The sequence below is a fragment of the Triticum aestivum genome, chromosome 4D (assembly GCF_018294505.1).
Source record: "Triticum aestivum cultivar Chinese Spring chromosome 4D, IWGSC CS RefSeq v2.1, whole genome shotgun sequence".
Taxonomy (NCBI): domain Eukaryota; kingdom Viridiplantae; phylum Streptophyta; class Magnoliopsida; order Poales; family Poaceae; genus Triticum; species Triticum aestivum.
The window spans coordinates 63,196,501-63,219,604 of record NC_057805.1 but is presented as its reverse complement, the minus strand read 5'-3'; the positions used below and the strand labels follow the sequence as shown (position 1 = coordinate 63,219,604).

At 46.3% G+C, this 23,104-nt stretch overlaps 1 protein-coding gene and 1 pseudogene across 1 annotated transcript; both read left to right on the top strand.

Annotated features, from left to right (window-relative positions):
• The first annotated feature begins 6,984 nt into the window (after positions 1–6,984).
• Positions 6,985–10,492, top strand: LOC123096678 (chaperone protein ClpB1-like; annotated as a pseudogene).
• A 557-nt stretch (positions 10,493–11,049) lies between these two features.
• On the top strand, positions 11,050–17,466 carry LOC123096221 (serine carboxypeptidase-like 19). Its single transcript, XM_044517889.1, has 13 exons — positions 11,050–11,414; positions 11,501–11,646; positions 11,822–12,021; positions 13,030–13,132; positions 13,217–13,254; positions 13,504–13,608; positions 13,729–13,812; positions 14,003–14,155; positions 14,824–14,895; positions 14,992–15,113; positions 15,393–15,506; positions 15,635–15,680; positions 16,865–17,466. Exons 1-13 carry the CDS (start codon positions 11,242–11,244, stop codon positions 16,946–16,948), a joined length of 1,440 nt encoding a protein of 479 aa, XP_044373824.1. The 5' UTR covers positions 11,050–11,241; the 3' UTR covers positions 16,949–17,466.
• The last annotated feature ends 5,638 nt before the right edge of the window (positions 17,467–23,104 follow it).

The following is a 23,104-nucleotide window of genomic DNA, read 5'->3' as shown; positions in this document are numbered from 1 at the left end:
CGCATCGCGCTGCACTGGCTCGAAGGCCGCGGCGGAGGGGCGACAGCGCGGCGCCGCGCGGCCGCGGCGTTCGCCGAGTGCGAGGCCGTGGAGCGGCGGTGCGGGGCGGAGCTCGCCAAGTGCGGGTCCAACCTGCGCAAGCTCGGCGAGAGGGCGCTTCACGCCAGGCACCCTTCCGGCGGCAGAGCGCAGTGCGAGGAGTCCCTGGCCGGCGCGCGCGCGACGGCGCTCCTTGCCGTGGGAGCCCTCGGCGTTGCGCTGGCGTTCCGGTCGCGCCGTGCCGTTCCCGGCATCGCGCACGCCGGCGGCGGCAAGGGCGGAGCGGTGCCCTGGGAGTGCGCGCTCCAGGAGGTGCAGAAGCACGTCAAGGACGAGTACGAGCGCCGCAGGAAGGAGGGTGTGCCGTGCATGGCCGAGCTCGACGCCGCGGCCGCCGACGGCCGGACGGTGAAAAGCGCGCTGACCACGGGCGGCCGGCACCTGTCGGAGACCGCGGTTGCGGCGGCGAAGAGGAGGTGCGACGAGCTGGAGGACAAGGTGTCTGTGCTCGAGGAAACCATCGGCGAGCTGCATAGGGAGCTCATAAGCGTTAGGATGGTGCTCTTGGAGTGGTCACAGAGTGCAAGAGGACATGAGGTTCTCAGGTTGTGAAGGATTAGATTATTAATCTCGATATGGATTTTGAAACGATCATAGAAATCCGTGTACATATGGATGTTGAATTTTTGAGAGATATTATTAATCTCAGTTCTGTGTCCAAACTCTTGACTGATTGAAATCATAAGTCGTGGAAACCTTCTACCACTTGAAAGGATGGCCATATTGGATATGTATTTCAACCTTGGTTCAAAGTCGTGACACTTATTTTGAATCAGAGGGAGTAGAATTTAGGGCCTTTTTTATTCGTAGAATTATCAAAATGTGGCAATAGAAAAATACAATATTGCAATGTCACACTCACCAAATCCTATTGGATTTTTGTTTGTTTGATTGCATCAAAGGAAAAAGCAAAGAATTCCTTCCAAGAGATTTGAGTGGGTGATAAATTTCCTATGAAACGCAAGTACAAAGGAATCTCTAGGGAAAAAAATCCTATATGTTTCAATCTGACGAATCCGTGACAACCATACAAAAATTACAAGGATTCTAACCGCCCAAAGTTCCTATGGAAGTCTTTGAGTGAAGTGCATTGTAGGTCCTCGAACTATTTCAGGGGTGTCCCGAACTATGAAAAGTGTCATCCAAACCCTCAAAGTGGAATATGTGTGTCATCCATGTCCTCAAACTATTTTAGAGGTGCCACGTATGTATACACTTAGTGTATCTCAAGGACCTTCAAGGACCTGGATGCCATTTTTCATAGTTCGAGGACCTACGTGACACCTCTGGAATAGTTCAAGGACCTATAGTGCACTTCACTCAAAATATTTTGAGTCAAAGGAGCCCTTGAGTTTTACTTTTTATTTTTTTGTAATAACCGCATTTGATTTGATTTTTTGACAAAGTAGGTACACGCATTGTATTGTTTTAGAATTTTATTTGCCATTAAAAATGATAATTATAACTCCCTAGTACATCAGCGACTTGGTTGCCCTCACCCTTTCAGGTGGAATAAATTGAATTGGGTTTTATGAAAAATGTAAAAAGTCACAGGTAAAATCAATTGAATTGAATTTAGGGCCTTTTTGATTCATAGAATTCTAAAAACACGGGAATAGTAAAAATAATAATGCAAATTGCAATGTCACGCTCATTTAAACCCTATTTGATATTTGTTTATTTGATTGCATCACAGGGTAAACAAAAGATTCATTCCAAGAGATCTGAGTGAATGATAAATTTCCTATGAAATGCAATACAAATGAGTCTTTAGGAAAAATCGTATATATTTCAATCTTACGAATCAATTAAAAACATACAAAAATAATAAGGATTCTAACCGTCCAAATTTCCTATGAAAGTCTTTTAAGTCAAAAGCCCTTGAGTTACTCGCAAAAGAAGGAGCCCTTGAGTTTGCCTTTTTCTTGGTGTTGCTAATAACCACATTTGATTTGATTTGATTTTACAAAGTAGGAATTGGGTTTTATGAAAAAGTAAAATGTCACAGACAAAATCACAAACAAAAATTCACAAAGCATGCATCTACATTTTCACAAATCCCAAACCATATACGATTTGCCCAACAGAATTTATCAAATTCCAGTGAAATGCATGCATTTGAGTGTTGCTTTTGAGAACCAATTAATACGCTCGAAGGATAACTTGTTGTTAACTTGATCATATTACATACACAAGAATCTTCTGAATTTTCACCACAATTGGTCCATGCTTGAGGAGTGCAACAAATTATTGGTGCCAAGGTGTGCATCCGGTACAGGCCGTGCCCTACAAAAGTGGCCATGCATGCCGCTGCAAGCAATGAGAGACCACCACGGATGCACAGCCTTGATCGGTCGCGTTTCGGAGCCAATCATTCGAGCTACACACTTAACACACACCATCCATGATTAGAATGAACCATGTATAAATCATGCATCCGTGTCACCGTGATGTGTCCCAAGGATCATGCGCACTTGGATAGAATAGTGTTTGCTATGGTTCTGTTAACCTCTTGTGTGGACAGGACCTTAGCAGTAGCCAGACAGAACACACAGCTGTTTGACACAAGTTATATGTAGCTTTGCATAAACGAGCTAAGCTAGCTAGGCACAACCAGATGGTCTCTGTTTTTTATTGTGTGAATGAATTCTATATGTGGCAGGCAAAACCTGGAAACATCTGTAATTTAAAAGGCAATATATGATCATGTGCAATGAGAGGTGGGAAATCTGTGGCTTTGTTTTACTTCTGCAAGCTGGGAGTAGCTAACATGCACCACATGTTTTTATGCGCTATTTTTTTTAAAAAGAAACTAAGTATAGAAGCCGACGCTCACAAACACGCAATTCACCCGTATAAACGCACACGTAGATATTATAGGTATTTCCTTAACCTAACTTTACATGTTCCCTCCACTCAATGACATGCGTACGTACTGCTTACATACAAGAACAGTGCTAATTAGCGCATTCAGAACCTAATACCCCGGGTTAACTGAACAACTTAATGGCATCATTTAATCCAATGCGAGTTCTGCAGAATCTAGTATCCTCAAGCCAAGTAGCCCGGAAGACCAACAAAATTCTTCATTTTCAATAGAAAAATAAGCGGTGATCCACGTCTTGGTTGCAGCCATTACATCTCTCAACACCTATCATGTGCACAACACGGGATAATTAATCACACTTGCGGCAAGATGGAGACCACTAGAATTATGGCTGCTCCTTGGTCTCCTAATGCAGATGCAAAAAAGCCCCCAACAACCTTTTTATAGATCTCATTTAGTTCCTAATACGGGATTGTACATTGAACTGGAATCATTAACTTTAGGTGATGCATGTCTGTTTATATGATACCAACACTAAGCGAGTGGGAAACGAGGTGAACACGTATATCACTAGGTACAACACCACTATATTATTCCATCCGCTCGTTATTATAAGATGTTCTAACTTTTTTCGGATGTACTATATAGACATATTTTAGTATGTTTGGTCACTCATTTCAGTCCGCATGTAGTCCATATAAAATATAAAAAACATCTTATATTTGTGAACTGAGGGAGTAGCATCTTCTGAAAATTAATTGTGTTTTATCAGTTCTTTAGAGGAATTGTTCTAACTCTACATATGTACCAGCAGAGGCAATTAGTCATCTGACTGGAGTGTTGGAAAAAATTACCATGACCACAGAGGAGTAGGTGAGTGAATCCTAGGCCATATGACAGAAAATCTAAACCATTAGCAAGTCGTACAACAGTATGCCATGCGTAATCAGCCGGGCGGAGCTAGATGAACAGCCAACAGTTTTGTAGCGACAACAGCCGACCACCGGGGAATAACGTCAAAAGCAGACTAATCAAAATGGAGGGTATCCAACCGCACTATGAGAGGAACGTTTTGGGGCAGTGGAAATCTGATCAGAGATCCTTTTGCTGCTCTGCTGCTAGGCACATGAACGGAGTCTAGTCTTTTGGGTACGACCAACCGTCCTTTGGTGCCGTACTCTTTGGGGAGAAGGCGGAAAGTAAGATCGGGTTGGAACAAAGTAGCTGCTCAAAGCTGAGTCCAGCGATTCGGTGCCCAGGCTCATCTGCACCTGCCCAGAAAACAATTCACAAAAAATACTAAAAAAAATTATTTTTTTTTCTCATAGTAGACAATTTGTTCCGCAACAAATTTTAGCTTATTTCGACATCTGAGCCGCTCTCAGCAAAAAAGACAAATCAGGTCAAAACAGTACATGAACAGTAAACTGTTTTACAGACCTCGAATTTGTCTTTTTGCCGAGAGTTGCTCATTTGTCCAAATGACTTGAAAATTGAGGCGGACCTCATGCATCAAATTTTCTACCATGAGAAAAAAATTGGAATTTCTTGAATTTTCCTAGTATTTGTTTTGATTTTTTTTATTCAACACGGGTGCAGATGAGCCCGGGCTCAGAAAAGAATTTTCCCTCAAAGCTAGTGGTTTTTCTATACAAGGAGGATTATATCTAACTACTACTAAATCTTAAATTACACAAAAAAAATTCTATTGACAAAACCCTGAAAGTAAAAACAAATAAAACATTAAAGAAAATTATCATAATTCACCATAATAACAAGCTTGTGTTGTTTCGCAAAAAAAAAAGTTTATGTTGTTTAGTGACAAGCTAATTCGGTGCATAAAAAAATCAGTGCATGATCTGGAATGAAACATGAGATTTATGTCGTGTATGCAATGTTGAGCATCAATAACTCTAGTCTTCGAGATGATCAAATACAATGCTAAGAAAAATAGATACAAATCCAATCAAACGAGGGCATTTGTTGGCCAAAGTAGGTGGTAGCCAAACATTTTTCAGTAGTAGTTGAACAAAAATATTATGACCAGCTGTTAACAATTATGTTCACAAATGAATGGTTGTTATGGAATAAAAATAAAAATATGTTTCTAGCTATAAGAACAATTTTTTAACGTATAATGAACATTTCTGAAATCCATAATAATTAAAAAACAACTGTTTTAGTGAATATTTGATTTGTTGGATACGGCACCTTCATAATCCAGAGGGAGCGCAACTTTTTTGTGTGTGTGTATGTAAGTAAATGAAGGGGAGAAAAGAGGAACAGGAAACAAATATAGGAAAAGAAAGCGGTGCCCAATGAAAAAAAATAGCAACAGACAACAAGAAGAAAACACATGAAAAAAAAAAGAAATAATACAAAAAGGATCAATGATAGAAAATTAAAAAATAAACTGCCGCGCCAAATCATATGTATCTCGAACATCACGAGCTTGTTGTGATATTCGATCAGAAACACTAAAACACCAGCCCATATAACCCCCATCATAATAGGGGATTTTCTGCTTACTGTTTGTAGTAATGTTGCATATAGGCAAAAGCAACTTTATTACTAGCAGGGAGCAAAAGAAATTCCACACTTTTATAATAAATGTAAACACAGAAAAATGGTAGAAAAAAGCCATGTATAAAAATAAATAATAATAATATCATATAAGAAAAGCAAATAAATAAATAAGGAATACAATAGAAACAAGAAAAAGAACGAACGAAAAAGAAGAAAAAATGACTATAGCTACTAGATACCACGACTACTTTTTTGTAACTTTTTAAAATACTTTCTGGAAATACGATTGTTTTAAATATGTGTTGTTATTTCAATTTCTGAATATTATGAAAAAAAAGAAATTTTTTAAAATTACAGGAATATATTTCTGGAAAAACATAAAAAAAAAGGTAGTGAAAACAATAGAAGAAAGAACGAAACAACACCCCCCCCCCCCCCCACCCCCCGCGCCAACCTTTCCAAAATCACAATGTACGCAGCTAATTGGGTAGACCCACATCCGCTCACTTCATACTTGTGCATTTGGTCGACAAACTGTTGCAATGAGCGTTATATAGGAAAAGCCTGCAAAATTCCCACATAACACATAGGGGCGTGCGCACATGGCCCAACCAATTTGTAGTAGGTATTTTTGTTGTTTCACCGGTTGGGCTTCTACAGGTTTTAATTTCTTGCTACCTTTTCACTTCTTGTTTTTTTTTCATTTATAACAAGAGGTATATTTATAATACAGAATGAATTTCAAGTACATGAATTATGTGGAGGAGAGGAAGGAAGTTGAAAATGTGGGTACAGGGTGGGGGCTAATTGTCGGTGTCGAAGAAGGACAAGGCTTAGATGGGTCATCGTGGACGACAACATACTAGTAGAGAGAACGACTCGAACAGGCCGGTGCCAAGAGGCGCCCGCGGAATCACTAGCGTCCGCGGGTGGCAAGGGCCAGCGGTTAGGCCAACTCAGGCATGAGGAGGAAGACGATGGTCGAGGGAAGAAGACATGTGTGGGTAGGAAGAGGACCCGACTAACTCATAAGTAGCGACTGTGTTTGAATGGAGGCTTCTAAGGCAATGATCTTAGCTCGAGGACAAAATTCATGGATTTGAAAAAAAATGTTCATGATTTTTTTATAATAAAATTGAAACTAAAAAAGAAGAAAAACGAAAAACGAAAAGAAAAGGAAAACCGAAAAACTCAGTGGGCCATTCATTTGCTACGCCCATTGAGTCTCCTGGGCCATTCATTGTAGCTCGTCTGCAGCTGCTTATCGGGCCGGCCATCTGGAGCTGCGTGCATCTCTGCCATGTGGCGCGCAAATTCAGTGGTGCAAAAATTTGAAGCCCGCGCGCAAACACAGTGTCATTGCAAGGCAAGAAACCCGGTGATTGTCACAGACATTAATCCGATCCTAATTTGCTACGCGCCTTGCAGGTTTGGAAACCTAATAAAAGGTGATCGGTGGTGGGAAAAAAAATTATATGAGGGGATCTGCCGGCGGCGGCAACAAGGCCGGTGGCGCCAAAGCCTTGATCCAAATGGACTGGACGGCGACGTTCGAGGGGTCTCCATCGTCGACCATCGCCGGCGGCCATGGTTCGGCGAAGAAGGACCCCAAGACGCCGACCTCTGGCGATCCGTCGAGCGCGCAGCCATCGAAGAGCGCCGCCCCGGCCCCGTCCCCGGCCGAGGGCAATTCGTCGACCAAGCCCCCGCGGCCGGCCAAGGGTAGCTCCCGGCAGCCCGCCCGTGGAGGCGGGCGTGCGAAAAAGGAGGCGCCGGCCGCACCGCCCCCTTGTCCTTGGACGGCCAGCTTTGAGGGCAAAACCAATCTGGACACCTTTGGCTGCGATCTCACGGCGGCGGCGGCGAACGCTGACCCCGTCGTCGGCCGCGAGGATGAGATCGACCGCGTGGTGTGCATCCTCTCCCGCAAGTCCAAGAACAGCGCCGTGCTGGTGGGCGCGGCCGGCGTCGGCAAGACGGCCATCGCCGAGGGCCTCGCGCAGCGCATCGCCCGCGGCGAGGTGTCCGGGGTCCTGGCCGGCGCGCGCGTCGTGGAGATCAACGTCGCCGCGATGGTCTCCGGCACGAGGGCCCTTGGCACGTTCGAGGAGCGGTTCACCGGCCTGATCGCCGAGGTGGAGGCCGCGGCGGCCGGGAAGGTCGTCTTGTTCATAGACGAGATACACACGCTGCTCGGCGCCGGCCGCTTTTCTGGCTGCATGGACGCGTCCAACATGCTGAAGCCGGCGCTGGCTAGGGGCCGCGTCCGGTGCCTCGGCGCCACGACGCACGCCGAGTACCACCACTACTTTCTCCAGGACAAGGCGCTGGAGCGGCGGTTCCAGAAGGTGCACGTCTCGGAGCCCAGCGAGGAGGGAGCCGTGGCCATCCTCCGGCGGCTCAAGCCGGCGTACGAGGAGCACCACGGCATGGAGATCCAGGACGAGGCGCTCGTCGCCGCCGCCAAAGCTTTCGGGCCGCTATATCCCAGGTAACTGACTGTCCAAGCAAATAAAAAATAATTGCATGCGCAAACTTCGTCCCAAATGCAACGCTTGATTTCTGTTCTGTCTCAGCACGACATTTCCCGGACAAGGCGATCGATCTTGTTGATGAGGCGTGCGCGACGGCGAGGCTGGTGATGGATCGCCGGAAGAAGCAAGCCACAGGCAACGGCGACAAGCCCTTGGCGCCCAAGGACGAAAACGTCGGACCGGACCACATAGCTCAGGTAAGATATATAAAGTGCCCACCGATCCGATTGAAATTTGCACTCCGGTGTCATCAGACCATCTGAAATTCTGAAATACTACGGGAGTAGATCGTGAGCAAATGGACAGGAATCCCGGTGACGAGTCTGGGGACGGACGAGAGGAAGCGGCTACTGGAGCTGCCGAAGCGGCTGCACCGGCGTGTGATCGAGCAGGACGAGGCGGTGAACGTGGTTGCCGAGGCCGTGGTGTGCTCGCGATCGGGCCTCGGGGAGCCAAACCAGCCGTCAGGATCGTTCCTCTTCCTCGGCCCCACCGGCGTCGGCAAGACGGAGCTCGCCAAGGCCCTCGCCGAGCAGCTCTTCGGCAATGAGAAGCTGCTCGTCCGCATCGACATGTCCGAGTACATGAGCAGCAGCTCCGTCACTCGCCTCATCGGCGCATCTCCTGGGTACGTACGTACCTATTATATATACACAGCTTCTTTAATTTGGTACACACTACACGCTATCTATCTACGGTCACATATGGATGGATGATGACGTCTGCGTTTGTTTGTAGGTCGTATGGGTACGAGAAGGGCGGGCAGCTGACGGAGCTGGTGCGGCAGCGACCCTACAGCGTGGTCCTCCTGGACGAGGTGGAGAAGGCCGACGCCTCCGTGCTCAACGTCTTCCTCCAGATCCTCGACGACGGGCGCGTCACCGACGGGCACGGCCGCACCGTCGACTTCACCAACACCATCATCATCATGACCTCCAACCTCGGTGCGCACCACCTCCTCGCCCGCGCAGCCAGCAAGGACACGGAAGCCACCCGCAAGCGCGTGATCGCCGACGTGCAGAGGCACTTCCGCCCCGAGCTCATCAACCGGCTGAGCGAGATGGTGATCTTCCGCCCGCTCTCCGGCAAGCAGCTGCGGAGGGTAGCGAATATGCAGAGTCAATTGCAAGAAACCACTACATTTGTGGCTAGGTTTGCAGAAAACCACCAACTCGTTAATCTGTTGCAAAAAACACCGCAAAATCACTTAAGTCGTTGCAAAAAGCACTGATCGGGTGATTTAGCCCGTTTGATCGCTTTCTGACAAGTGGGGCCTGGCTGTCAAGAGCTGACTTGGCAAAACATTGCCAAACACACCCCCTAGATCTTTTAAAAAGTGCAATCAGCCCCCTCGGTGTGGACGACCTCAGCGCACTGGCCCTGCTGTCCGGTAGGCACGGCGGCGCCCTCGTCGGCGTCGGACGGGTACGGCCGTGGTAGAGGGGGAGGAGGCGGCCGGGGTGTGCGCATTTTCGACGCGTTGGCCTGCCAGTGCTGCAGCGATGTGGAGCACGCGTCGGGAGCCGAAGCGGAGGAGCGGCAGTCTCCTCTGATGTGGTCGACGAAGAGAGTGGAGGGGAAGGAGGCGACGAGCTCCACCTGCTCGACAAGCCGTTCCCGTCGCCCTCCTCCATGGAAGAGGATGAGCTCGAGCCTGAGGCCGCTCTGGCGCTGCCACGGCAGAAGCGCTCGCGGCGGCGTCTGCGCCATCGAGGGGAGGGCAGCGGGTGGGCTTCCGACGGCGGCGACGGGAGCCAGTGGGGGCGGCGCGGCGACGGGAGCCGGTGGCGGTGACGGGAGTCGGTGGCGGCGCCGGAGGCTTCCGACGGCGGCGACGGGAGCCAGTGGGGGCGGTGCGGCGACGGGAGCCGGTGGCGGCGCCGGAGCCGGTGGGAGCAGATGGAGCAACGCACGGGGATTGGGAGGAGGGGTTTGATTGCTTTTCATTTTTAGATACAGGGGTGTGTATGATATTTGGTTGCCAAGTCAGCACCTTATAACTCGGTCCTATCTGTCAGAAAGTGATTAAATGAGCCAAATCACCCGATCAGTGCTTTTTGCAACGACTTAAGTGATTTTGCGATGTTTTTTGCAACGGATTAACGAGTTGGTGGTTTTCTGCAAACCTAGCCACAAATGTGGTGGTTTCTTGCAATTGACTGGAATATGCAGCTCAAAGGCATCACCGCGCGCGCGCCTCGCCGAGAAGGGCGTCGGCCTCGACGTCACGGACGCGGCCCTCGACGTGATCCTCTCGCGGTCCAGCGACCAGGTGCAGATGTACGGCGCGAGGCCGGTCAAACGCTGCCTGCAGAAGAACGTCGTGACCAGGATATCCAAGACGGTGGCGTGTGACCAGGATATCAAACGCTGCCTGCAGAAGAACGTCGTCCTCTTCCACCAAGAAGAGGAAGAGGCCCCCGGCTAAGCATCTGGTCGTGATTGATGATGACGACGAAGACGAGTGAAGTGTTTTCCCACGTTTCGGCCAGAACAGAACTGTTTCATTTTCTGGAGTTGAGCCGGACCTGTGTTTTTGGGTCAACTCTGTGTTGCATTTCTTATCTATGCACATTTTTCTTATCTAGTACTTCCTCCGTAAGTAAACTAATATAAGAGCGTTCAGATAACTAAAATAGTGATCTAAACGCTTTTATATTAGTTTACAGAGGGAGTAGTATATATGAACTTTAAAAGGCTACAGAATCGACCAAAAAAATTGCTGGATAATTTTTTCAGTTACAGTCAACCTGGGTTGGGCTGTGGTCTATCTTTTGTTCACAACAAATTTGATGCGGTTGCATTTCACTCCACTCATCGTGAATGGACCCATGCTGCCCTGCTCCACGGCGGAACAAGCCAGGCGTCGCCGCTTTGAGGGTTGTATACCCGAGAAGAAGACGGCACGTGCTCTTGCCTCGGCTGTGGGCGTCGTTTCCGCGTGTCGGGCCGCGGAGGCGTGCTACGATGTGCTGTCCGTCTCCGGTACCGGAAAACACTGGAAAAGACCCACGGCGTGAGGACTTCTGTATGTCTTTCTTTTCGTTTCTCTCTGACCAAGCACGCGGTGCACAATGTCTTATCTGATCCGTGATGTGGATCTGTTCTGCTGCCAGACTTCATCAATAATAAGAAAACAAAATGTCAGCGGCTAGAGGTCAGGTGGAGCAACCGATGGAAGTAGGTAAGTACGAACAGCCATGCGAGCAAGTTTTCGTCGGGAAACCATAGAGGCGCAAGTGCCTCGGCCCCTCAATGGTGATGGTGATGGTGATGGCCCTCCTCCCCCTGCGGCGGCTCATCTTCCTCCTCTGCTTCTTCTCCGCTCTGCCACGCCGCTGCCGCTTCCTCCCCGCCGAGGCGGCTCCGACGCTGGTCGCCAGCCTTCCAGGCTTCGATGGCCCCCTCCCCTTCCGGCTTGAAACTGGGTACGTATTCCTCGGTCAGACACGCACGTTCTTGGACACTCCTGCACTGCAAGTGCACTCGTTTACAAGCTCTTTGTCCATGCCAGGTACGTGACCGTGGACGAGCAGAACGGCTCGGAGCTGTTCTACTACTTCATCGAGTCGGAGGGCGACCCGCGGCGTGACCCGGTCATCGTCTGGATCACCGGCGGCGACCGCTGCAGCGTCCTCAGCGCGCTGCTCTTCGAGATAGGTCGGTTGGATTCCTTCCTTGTACGACGGCACTGGCCGACTTTACTGCTTCGGTCGGTTGCAGGCGAATGCATGGGCTTCTAGTCATCTATTCTAGCTGCCTGATTGCCTGAACCTGGGTTTTCTTCTATTGGAGTGAATATTGATTGATTGAGTAAAGTCAACTTCATTTGTAGGCCCGTTGAAATTAATCGGAGAGCCCTACAATGGCACCATACCGCGGCTGCGGTACCACCCCTACGCATGGACCAAAGTTGCCAGCGTCCTGTTCGTGGACTCGCCGGTGGGCGCCGGGTTCTCCTTCTCCCTGGACCCCAGAGGCTATGATGTTGGAGAAATCTCTTCTTCTCTACAGCTCAAGAAGTTTCTCACCAAGGTATGCAAAGGAAAAAAAGTCCACTTCCCTTCCTGGCTTCAGTTACACATAGTAGTGCTAAACTCCCATCCTGGCTTCAGTTACACAAAAGCTTCCCTGACGGAGATATCCCCAAATTTGCTCGCCTAATCGCCTTGCTCATGGCCACCGGCCGTGTCTAGAACATGGTTCACCACGTGGCGGCACTTTTTTTTAGAGTACGCCTAGGTGTATCATATTTTTACAGAAGATAGAAATTTAGTATAAGAAACCACAGCTTGATGCGAACAACAAGTGTAGCACAACCTCCACATCCAAGCTAATCAATAAATTAGCCATCACGACAATTACAGACACAATGCAAAAGGGCCTGCCCTAAACCAATCATCTAGCCGCGTCACAACTCCATCTCGCGACACTCACACAGCGGTCTGTGAGGTTGACGGGGACGACGCATTTGGCAACCGGATGGAGGGATTCAGAAGCTAGCATAGGGAATTCGTCGACGGCGGACGGTAGGGTGGAGGAAGAGGACATGGTGTCGGCGTGTGATAGGGCGAGGTCGTCACATTCGCCGGCGTCCGAGGCGAGATGCGAGGAAACAGACGACCGGAAGCGGAACATCAAAAACTGGCAGGCGACATTGTCAGTAGTGACGCTTTTGTTTTCAATTTGACATGGATGGTCTGTTTTTCTTTTTTTGCGAGAGGGATGGCCTGTTTTCTTAACCCAAAGCCAGATCCCACATGGGCAGCCAACAATTAATCCCTGCTTAATTGCACGCAAACCTGGCCACGTCAGCAACAATATTTGGTTAAGAGGTTTTATAGACCTGAACTTCTTTTCAGGGGTCAAGTGTTTCAAATCAATATATGGGGTAAAGTAAGCGCCAGAAAATAGCTATAGGGAGAAAATGACATTTTGTATGTAAATTTGTTGCTATGTGCCTGAGGGATACATACCAGAGGACAGATAACATAGATTAAATTGATTGCTTAGTTACAATTTTGTGTTTATCTTTTTAATCAGTGGTTCACCGAGCATCCTGATTACCTTCCCAATTCTTTCTACGTCGGAGGAGACTCATCCGGTGGAAAGATCGTTCCATTTCTCGCACAGAAGATCTCAGAAGGTATGTTGCACCGGTGAGTCGTTTATGGTCCTCTGGAAAGATAGATAGCTTATTCACACTTGAACACAACTATGTTGTTTTCAGATATTGAAGTTGGAGCGAAGCCGTTAATTAATCTTAAGGTGCTCTAAACTCATAACGTATCATTTCCTTTGTGTAATAATTTGGCTATCTGCAACCTCGATGTCTTGACTAGCTTTTTGACATAGTGTTGATTAAGAGGGCGGGTGTAATTGATATATTATTGACATTGTATGACATTAATATATTCCCTTTATCAGGAAAATATTCGATTCCAATGTCAGGAACAGCTTTAGCTGTCATAATCCCAACCTGACCACAGTTTGTATTGTGATAAAAAAATTGACCAGGGCTATCTGGTTGGCAACCCGGCTACTGGTGAAAACAACATCGATTATGGATCGAGGGTGCCATATCTTCATGGAATGGGCATAATTTCAGATCAGTTGTATGAGGTGATTAGTTAGACATGCCTCCAACCCCTTATCACTCACCTACGGATCTGTAGTTTGCTTCCGCCCATATGAGGTTAGTTAATTATGTCTCCATGTGTGTTGCATGTGATCGATCTTTAGACGATAATGGAGCACTGCCAAGGGGAGGAATATAGCAACCCCAAGAATGCGCTCTGCGCTCAAGCTTTGGACAGGTCCAACCAAGTAAGGATATAACCACTTGAACTTTCTCCCTCTTCTTTTGTATACAGATCAAGTGAAAATTAATGATACAAATACCCTGTCTCGGGCATGCCATTCTCCAGTGTTTGACTCTGTATAATAACTTACTATATGGTTCTGTTTGACACATTAATATGTTCCTTTCAACCAACTGATTGACGTTTCACTGCAGCTGTGGAATGAAATTTCACATCCACACATTTTGTATAAGAAGTGTGTCTATGCGTCTTCCAGACCAAACGACGGGAGTACAGAAAGAAAGATCCTAAAGGAGGAAGTAGGAGTACTTAAGCATCCACCTCCTCGTCCTCCAATGGGTTGCCAAGTAAGTCCACCTGAATTAATTGTATGAAGACTTTTTTTTATTAATTGCATGAAGACCTGATTATTACCAGATATTCCATTCGCATGGATTCTTAGATCAAATGTTGCATTAAAGTTTATAAGTGACCCATCTGGTCAGTCATTTGTACATGGTGTTGGCTGGTGATAAGTATGTGGTATAATTACAGAGAATTAAACTTTGTATTTTTGGAGTACTATCGGTCATTTGTACCGAGCCACCGGTTTGGTGGTATATGATATCAAATTATTACAAGAAACTAAAGTTGTACTCCCTCTGTCTCATAATATAAGACGTTTTCTGACACTGATAGAAAACGACAGTTGTTTGTATTAGTCTGTATACGAGGTGTAAGATTATGAATATCTTTGTTGAACATTAATATTCAAAGTCCGCTGTATCCATGGCCTAGTGATGTTTACATACGGTTATGAACGTTGTCGATTGTTGTCCATTAGTAATAAGAACACACCAGATCTGTGGAAGGATTATTTAGGGGCAATTATGAAGACGCATCGGCTATGATATGTTCATATACTCACTACATTACACTTGCACAAATCTATCGGTTGTTAGCATAGGTGCAATTATTAAGATGTTGCATAATCAAAAGTTGTTTTTAAATCAGGTTCATCTTTTCCAATCTACAGACCTATGGCAATTACCTATCATATTATTGGGCTAACAACAACATCACTAGGAAAGCCCTTGGGATCAAGAAGGTAAGCTACTAATTTTTTCCTTGGGAAGAATTTTCATCTTGTTATTTACATCAAAATTTTACCTTTCTGTTTTAACTCTATACGCCATTTAATTAGGGGAGCAAGGACGAATGGATGAGGTGCCACAAACGAGATTTACCTTATTCTTTAGACATCAAGAGCACAATAAAGTACCATCGTAACATGACCTTAAAAGGTTATCGTGCACTGGTATATAGGTAAACACTATTACTGTAAAAAAGTGTATCATATCATAAAATATTTGCTTTATATTACTTGTGCCTGGCACAGTTTTTTTGAACTTCAGGCACAGTTGTGCAGACCTGTATTAGCATAAATACATAAAAAGAATAGGAGGTGCTCTTATTTCCATCTCTGATTTCTAAGTTGTCATGTTATAACCTTATTATCTATCTTTTTTGTACAGGAGATGCTCTTATTTCCATCTCCGATTTTCAAGTAGTCATGTTATAACCTCATCTATCTTTGTTGTACAGTGGAGACCATGATGCTATTATACCATTTCTCGGTACACAGTCTTGGGTGCGATCACTCAATTTCCCCATTGTGGATGAGTGGAGGGCTTGGCATCTAGATGGACAGTCCGCAGGGTGAGAATTTATATATGAGAAGTTGTATAATTAGTTCCATTTCCATGGTTGGTGTTGTATTCTTATTAATCTAGTATATAGATTTTTTTTGGATAAGTGTACTAATTTGAAATATAATGTATCTGCAGATTCACCATAGCATACACAAACAACTTGACGTTTGCTACGGTAAAGGTAACATGATATATCTCTGTCTCCAGATGGATTTAGAGCTGTCATTGGACCGTTCAAGACTTCCTTTCTTGTGATTCCATTTTGACTATCATTGAAAACATGAGAACTATACATCTAATGCACTATATAATTAAGCATGTGAATGGTAATATGGTATAGTACTCCAGTATTGCTAAATGAGCCTGTGTCCTTGGAAACTGTTTTTAGAAATAGAAAAGGAAAAACAAGAACGGAGGGAGTAAAACTTTTTCGTAAAGGATAGAAAAAGAAATGACCAATATGTGGATCTATACTTCTATAGATATCAGTTGTACTATTTTCTACTATAGATCCTTTTTTGAGAGTCCAATTTGACTACAATTGAAAACATAAGAGCTGTACATCTAGTCCGAAATTGCTAATGGAGCTTGAGCTCCATGGAGCCCAAAATTTAAAATTAAATTTTTATATTTCAAAAAGTTCTGAAAAAGTACACACTATGGATGCATATCACTTGTTTGTAAAGTACCATGGTGAAATACATAGCAAGCTACACAAAAATAACAAAATCATGTATTTCTAGCACATGTACTTTCACTATAAAAGTACATGAATTTGTTTTTTACAGCTCACATAGAAAGAGTATTTCATAATGAAAATTTACACATATAGTATACATCTATAAGTACCTTTTCAGATTTTTTTTAACTTAAAGCTGATTTTTTATTTTTTGAAAATTTCGGGCTCCATGGAGCCTGAGAGCCAAAATGCCTCACATCTTGTGCACTATTATAAGCATGTGATTAGTAGTATACTCCAGAACTGACGAGCAGTGTCACTTGGAGCCCTTTTTAGAAAAATAAAAGGCAGAGAACACATTTTAAAGTACCAAAAGTTTCTAGAACTTTTTCCACAATATATATACTCCCTCTCGTGCAGTAAAATTTCACAGATAAATATGCTTATTTGAGGGATGCAAACAGAAAAGACCAATATGTGTATCTATAATAGTTATACTGTTCACTACTACTATTATAGATTACCATTTTTTTCGCAGCCCTACAATATTCACGAAAATTTACCATGATGTAAGATCATGCCTATATGTACATGTGGGATTATTTCAGAATTTCCTAGAACTTCTAAAAATGATTTTGTTTGTTTGTTTCAACGCCCCTCTCTCGTAACACTTTTTTTTAATATAGAACGGTGGACACACTGCACCAGAGTTCGAACCAGAGAGATGCCTCGCTATGTTCGCGCGTTGGGTTTCCCATGAGCCGCTCTGATTAATGTGTCTGATTGCCACATGCCTGTAACCTGATGTTTGGATAAAAGGAATCGTGCCAGGATGTGAATTCTTCTACAGTATTTCAGTTTTTAGATATATTGCATATATGAACTACTCGTGGCAACAGCCAAACGCAAGGAAGATTGTTAGTACTATGCTAGAGCCGGTGCTTCATGCCATGGCGGCACGGGACTATGATTGACCGGAAGCCTGTTTCTAGCGGCAAGGGTAGTGAGAAATCCATCACACATTAAAATTCGTGCAGCTAGAGGCCCACTTCAGTTTGAATATCTATGTATTCACAAACCAACTTTTTTTAGGCAATCGCACGAAGCTTTTATTCAAGTCGTCCCAATGTTTATTTCTTTTTCCGACGAAAGAATGGATTTTATTTACTTAAAATGAAGCATCAAGAGGTACAGACATAATGAGCACACATCCGGCCTCTGCATAGCTAGGATGCATACAGCCAACACCGAACACATGCACACAAATAAAAAAACACGCTGGCAAATAGCAAAGTTATATAAGACCAAAGCTATGCCTAAGCATGAAAAACAAAAAAAATCGTAAAGTGATCTAATCCGCAATCATCAAACTACAGTTATGGCCGTATCCACACCAACCATCTCATGACACCACAATAACAACGAGATTCTTCAACAGCAACGCCCTCAAGAAGGGAGCGACGATCAAGCGCCACCGTCACCGCATCCAGCCATCAAAGGCTAGATTTTAGGTTTTAGGTTTTCACCTGAAGAACCAGTCCAAGCATATCTGAACAATGCCTTCAACAAGAAAACGGCGCAAAAACGTCGCCATGGTCAGTTATAACCAACTTGGATCAAACCTAGGTTTTCATCCCAGAGCTCGTCGAAGTTAATCATGTGTTGTCGCCACCACTTTCCGCGATCCCAACAGTTACATGCGCTGGCTAGAACCAACCGCTGCTACTGCACAACCATACCCTTTGTGTCAAGCCGTCCGTAGATTGCATCAGCCGTCGACGACAACCACCGGATCTGGAGAAGGGAACTCTCAAGAAGATCTTTTTGTGGCCTCCACAATCAGCAGCCGGTCCGCCACTGCAATCCGTTGCCATCATAGCCGTCGGAGATGAAGAAGCCGGATCCGGGAAATCATACCCTTCATGCGATGGATGGATAGCCTGATTCGATTTGGACTCAAATCAAGGTAGTACTCGCCGCAACCACCATGCCGCTGCAGCCGAATCCAACGGTCGCTGATCTGAGCAAGGACTTGACATGGGCGGCCATCACCGACCCCGAACTGGGCATGAGGAGTCACTGCCCATGCCCTTTGCCTCACGGGTGATGGTTGGATCGGCGAGAAGACCAGCCCTACCGGCTCCTCGTCTGGACCCGATCAGATCTGGGTAGACGAAATCACAAGACGCGGGTGGGAGGCTCGCAGGCTGGAGGCTGCCGGGACCCTCCTGGCTAGGATTCCATGAGCTAGATTGGAGCTCCTTCGGTGCCTGACAGTTGACGGAGAACAACCAACATGCGTTGACTCACTTGGGGAGGAGAAGTAGACGACCTCGTACGCCGCGTGGTTCTTTGCCCAGCGGCTCCAACCGGCGGCGGCGAGGGGTTAGGAGGAGGCGGAGCCCTGTGGCAGCCGATCTGAATCGCCTCTCGTGTCGCCTGGGAGGGCGATGCGGGGGTGTTCTGGTACAGTCTTGTTCGGTTATAGCTCGAGAATCCCTCCGGGATGACCTAACCAAACATGGCGGCCGAGTCCCAAGGACAAAGCATGCTTCGCAAGATTGTGAGCATCAAAGTTTGAGCTCCTAAACTCATGGACTATATTACAAGAAGTAAAAGAAACTAAATGAAGTTTTATTTCCTGAATAATTGTGCCGTAGATGGTCGCACTTCCCTTCTGGATCTCCTCGACGACCCCCTTGCAGTCCGAGGCCACATGCATGCTTTGTCGATTAAGGTCATCTGCTAGGGCTAGAGCCTCTCTGATCGCCATGGCTTCAAGGGTTGAAGGATCTCCTATTCTGGTGAATACAATTGCTGACGACCCTAGAAAAACTCCTCTTTGATCTCTGCAAATTGCTCCAACAGCTGCATCTGTTGGGGAACGCAGTAATTTCAAAAGAATTTTTACGCACACGCAAGATCCATCTAGGTGATGCATAGCAACGAGCGGGAGAGTGTGTCCACGTACCCTCGTAGACCGAAAGAGGAAGCGATTTATCAACGCAGTTGATGTAGTCGTACGTCTTCACGATCCGACCGATCCTAGCACCGAACGTATGGCACCTCTGTGTTCAGCACACGTTCAGCTCGATGACGTCCCTCGTACTCTTGATCTAGTTGAGGTCGAGGGAGAGTTCCGTCAGCACGACGGCGTGGCGACGGTGATGATGAAGTTACCGGTGCAGGGCTTCGCCTAAGCACTACGACGATATGACCGAGGTGTGTAACTGTGGAGGGGGGCACCACACACGGCTAAGAGATTGTCTGTTGTGCCTTTGGGGTGTCCCCTGCCCACGTATATAAAGGAGGGAGGAGGAGGAGACCGGCCCTATAGGGGGCGCGCCAAGTGTCGGGAGTCCTACTAGGACTCCCAAGTCCTAGTAGGATTTCCCTTTTCCTTTCCGGAGTAGGAGAGAAGAAAGAGGGAAAGAGAGAGGGAGTAGGAAAGGGCAAGGGGGGGGGGCGCGCCGCCCCCTTTCCCCTAGTCCAATTCGGACCCATGGGGGGGCCTCCTTCCCTTTGGCCTGCCTCCTCTATTCCCGTATGGCCCAATAAGGCCCAATACTTCTCCCGGCGAATTCCCGTAACTCTCCGATACTCCGAAAAATACCCGAATCACTCGGAACCTTTCCGATGTCCAAATATAGCCTTCCAATATATCGATCTTTACCTCTCGACCATTTCGAGACTCTTCGTCATGTCCCCGATCTCATCCGGGACTCTGAACAAACTTCGGTCATAAAATCACATAACTCATCATACAAATCCTCATCGAACGTTAAGCATGCGGACCTTACGGGTTCGAGAACTATGTAGACATGACCGAGACACATCTCCGGACAGTAACCCATAGTGGAACCTGGATGGTCATATTGGCTCCTACATATTCTACGAAGATCTTTATCGGTCAAACCGCATAACAACATACATTGTTCCCTTTGTCATCGGTATGTTACTTGCCCGAGATTCGATCGTCGGTATCCTCATACCTAGTTCAATCTCGTTACCGGTAAGTCTCTTTACTCGTTCCGTAATGCATCATCCCACAACTAACTCATTAGTCACAATGCTTGCAAGGCTTATAGTGATGTGCATTACCGAGAGGAACCTCCACTTGTCTATGGTGGACCGCTTCCTTCCACTCATTTGAATCATGCCGACCCGGCCCCTAAGATTGAGAAGAATGTAGAATTTGATTCTTGGGTCTATCATTTTAAGCGTCATTTAAATCATGTGAACACTAACCTTTGGAGAATCATTGAAGAAGGTTTCTATCCGCATGACCGAAGTAACTTCACTCCTAGAGAAGCCGTGGATAATAAATTCAATGAGAATGCTCTCTTCATCATCCAAGAAGCAATCCCACCCGAAGATCTTCCTCATCTCCGGCCCTACACCATGGCCAAAGATGCTTGGCACCAAGTGGTTTCCCTCTATCGGGGAAGCGCAAGCATTCAACGCTCCAACTATGAAGTGGTGCAAGATGAAGCCGATGAGTTTGCAATGAAAGAAGATGAAGAACCTCGTGAGCTTTATCGGAGAGTAACTAAACTCACGGTCTCTCTCCGAGATCATGGAAGTAAGGACACGGATGACAATTGGATCAAGCGCAAATTCCTCAAGGCAATGATGCCCTACCACAAAGCCATGTCCTCCGTCATTCGTCAAAGGCCGGACTTCCACACCTTGTCCTCAAGTGAAGTGTTGGATGAGTTTGTTGCTATGAGCATCTTGGACAAGACCGCCGACAATGCGGTTCTTCGCTCTCAAAGAGTAAAGAAGCCCAAACTTTCTCTAAAGGGCCAAGGTTAGTATGGATGAAGAGGATGAAGAGGAAGAAGATGAGAGCAACCTCGAAGATACGAAGTATGCCTATCATGAACACATGGCGCTTGCTTCAAGGCAATTTTGGAGCAAGAAGAACTCAAGGCCCAACTTCAACAAGAACAATTCAAGTGGCGCAAAGGGCAAGCAACGAGTGAGGACTTGCTTCAATTGTGGCAATGTGAGCCACTTTGTTGCGGAGTGCCCTTATGAGAAGAGGGAAGACAATGGTGGCAAGCTCATCCGAAAGGACAAGGCCAAGTCGTTCCCCAACAAGAGCAACTTCACCAAGAAGACTCCTCCCAAGGCATTGGTGGTACAAGAAGAGTACAATGAGGATGATGACGATGAGGAAGATGGTGAGTCGGTTGCCATGGCCTCCGTTGCCATTGCGACGACTCCACGGGTGTCTCTCTTTGACTCACCCAATGAGAACATCACCGCCAAGTGCCTCATGGCTAAAGCCACCAACAAGGTAACCCCCAACATCAAAAATACCATCATTAATCATCCTTCTTCGGATAGCATTGATGAACATGAGGGGACAAATGTGGAGGAGAATGAGTTTGAGACCTTTATGGGTAAACTCAAGGGTAAATCCAAGAAGCACTTTGTTGCTCTCTTGGAACAACTTGGTGAAGCCAATGACATGATCGAGGCTCACGAAGATACCATCTCTAAGATGGAGGGGCATAGTCGTGACTATGCCGATGAGATTTTGGATCTTTCCAATGCTCTTGACGAAGAGCGTGGTCTTCGTTTGGCTCTTGAGGAGTCACACAACGATGATCATGCTAAGTTAAAGAAAGATCTTGATCATGCTCTTGTTGTTTCTCGTGTGCTAAAGTCCGAGAAGGCAAAGCTTGGGGTTGATCTTGCTAGACTCAAAGAGGAGTTTGACATTCTCGACAAGGTTCACAAAGTCTTGAAGGGTGTTCATGCTAGCCTCAAGGAGTCTCATGATCAACTCCAAGTGAAGCTAACCAAGGAGAAAGCCACCTTTCCTCATATGGTGTTAATTGATAATGCAAATGCTACTAACCCTTGTTGTGAGCATGTGCATCTTGTTGAGGAGAATGCTAAGTTGAAGGAGCAACTTGAGAAAGGCCTTGTGTCATGCATACAAGGTGAGAAGAACCTCAACGACCTTTTGAGCAATCAAAAGGAAGTTGTGGCCAAGGAGGGGATTGGGTTCGCACCCAAGCCCAAGAACAAGAAGAAGAATGACAAGACCAAACGACCTCCTCCTCTCAAGAAAACTTTTGTGAAGGAGGGAGAGGGTGCTTCCAAGGATAAGAAGAAAAATGCAAAGGGTGGCGGTGTCAAGAAGGGCAATGCCATCCCTTCCAACAAAGCCGGCGACTTTAATCCTTCTTATGTGTTATGCTGTGCTAGTGATGGGCATGTTTATGCCAAATTTGTTGGTTCTCCTCATGAGTATATTGAATGGTCTATTTGGGTTCCTAAGACCCTTGTTACTAACATCAAAGGACCCATTACAAAATGGGTACCTAAAACCAAGCATTGATCTCTTGTAAGTGTTTGCTTCTGGTGGGGGATCATGGTTGCTCGATAGTGGAGCTACAAATCATATGACCGGAAGCAAGGACTTGGTGGTGGACGTGCACAAGATTCCATCTATGCCCACCAATGTCGAGTGGGGTGATGCCTCGTCTTCTAAGGTATTGGGACTCGGCAAAGTTGTCATTTCTCATGATCTCATGATCGAGAAGGTCATGCTTGTTGAGTCCCTTGCATACAATTTACTTTCCGTTCGTCAACTTGCAATCATGGGCTTTGCCACTTTCTTTGATATTGATACCATGGCCATCTTGTGGAGCAAGACTCTTAAAGTAGCCTTTGTTGGGCATGTCGAGAACGGTCTCTATTTGATTAACTTTTCGGAGCGACCCACTAAGACCGCGACATGCCTAATGGCTAAAGTTGACGTGGGATGGCTTTGGCATCGCCGTTTAGCCCATGTCAATATGAGATCTTTGCAAAGTCTTCTCAAGGGGAACCATGTCCGTGGACTAACGAATGTTAGTTTTGCTAAAGATCGTGCTTGCAGTGCTTGTATCGAAGGAAAGCTACATGAG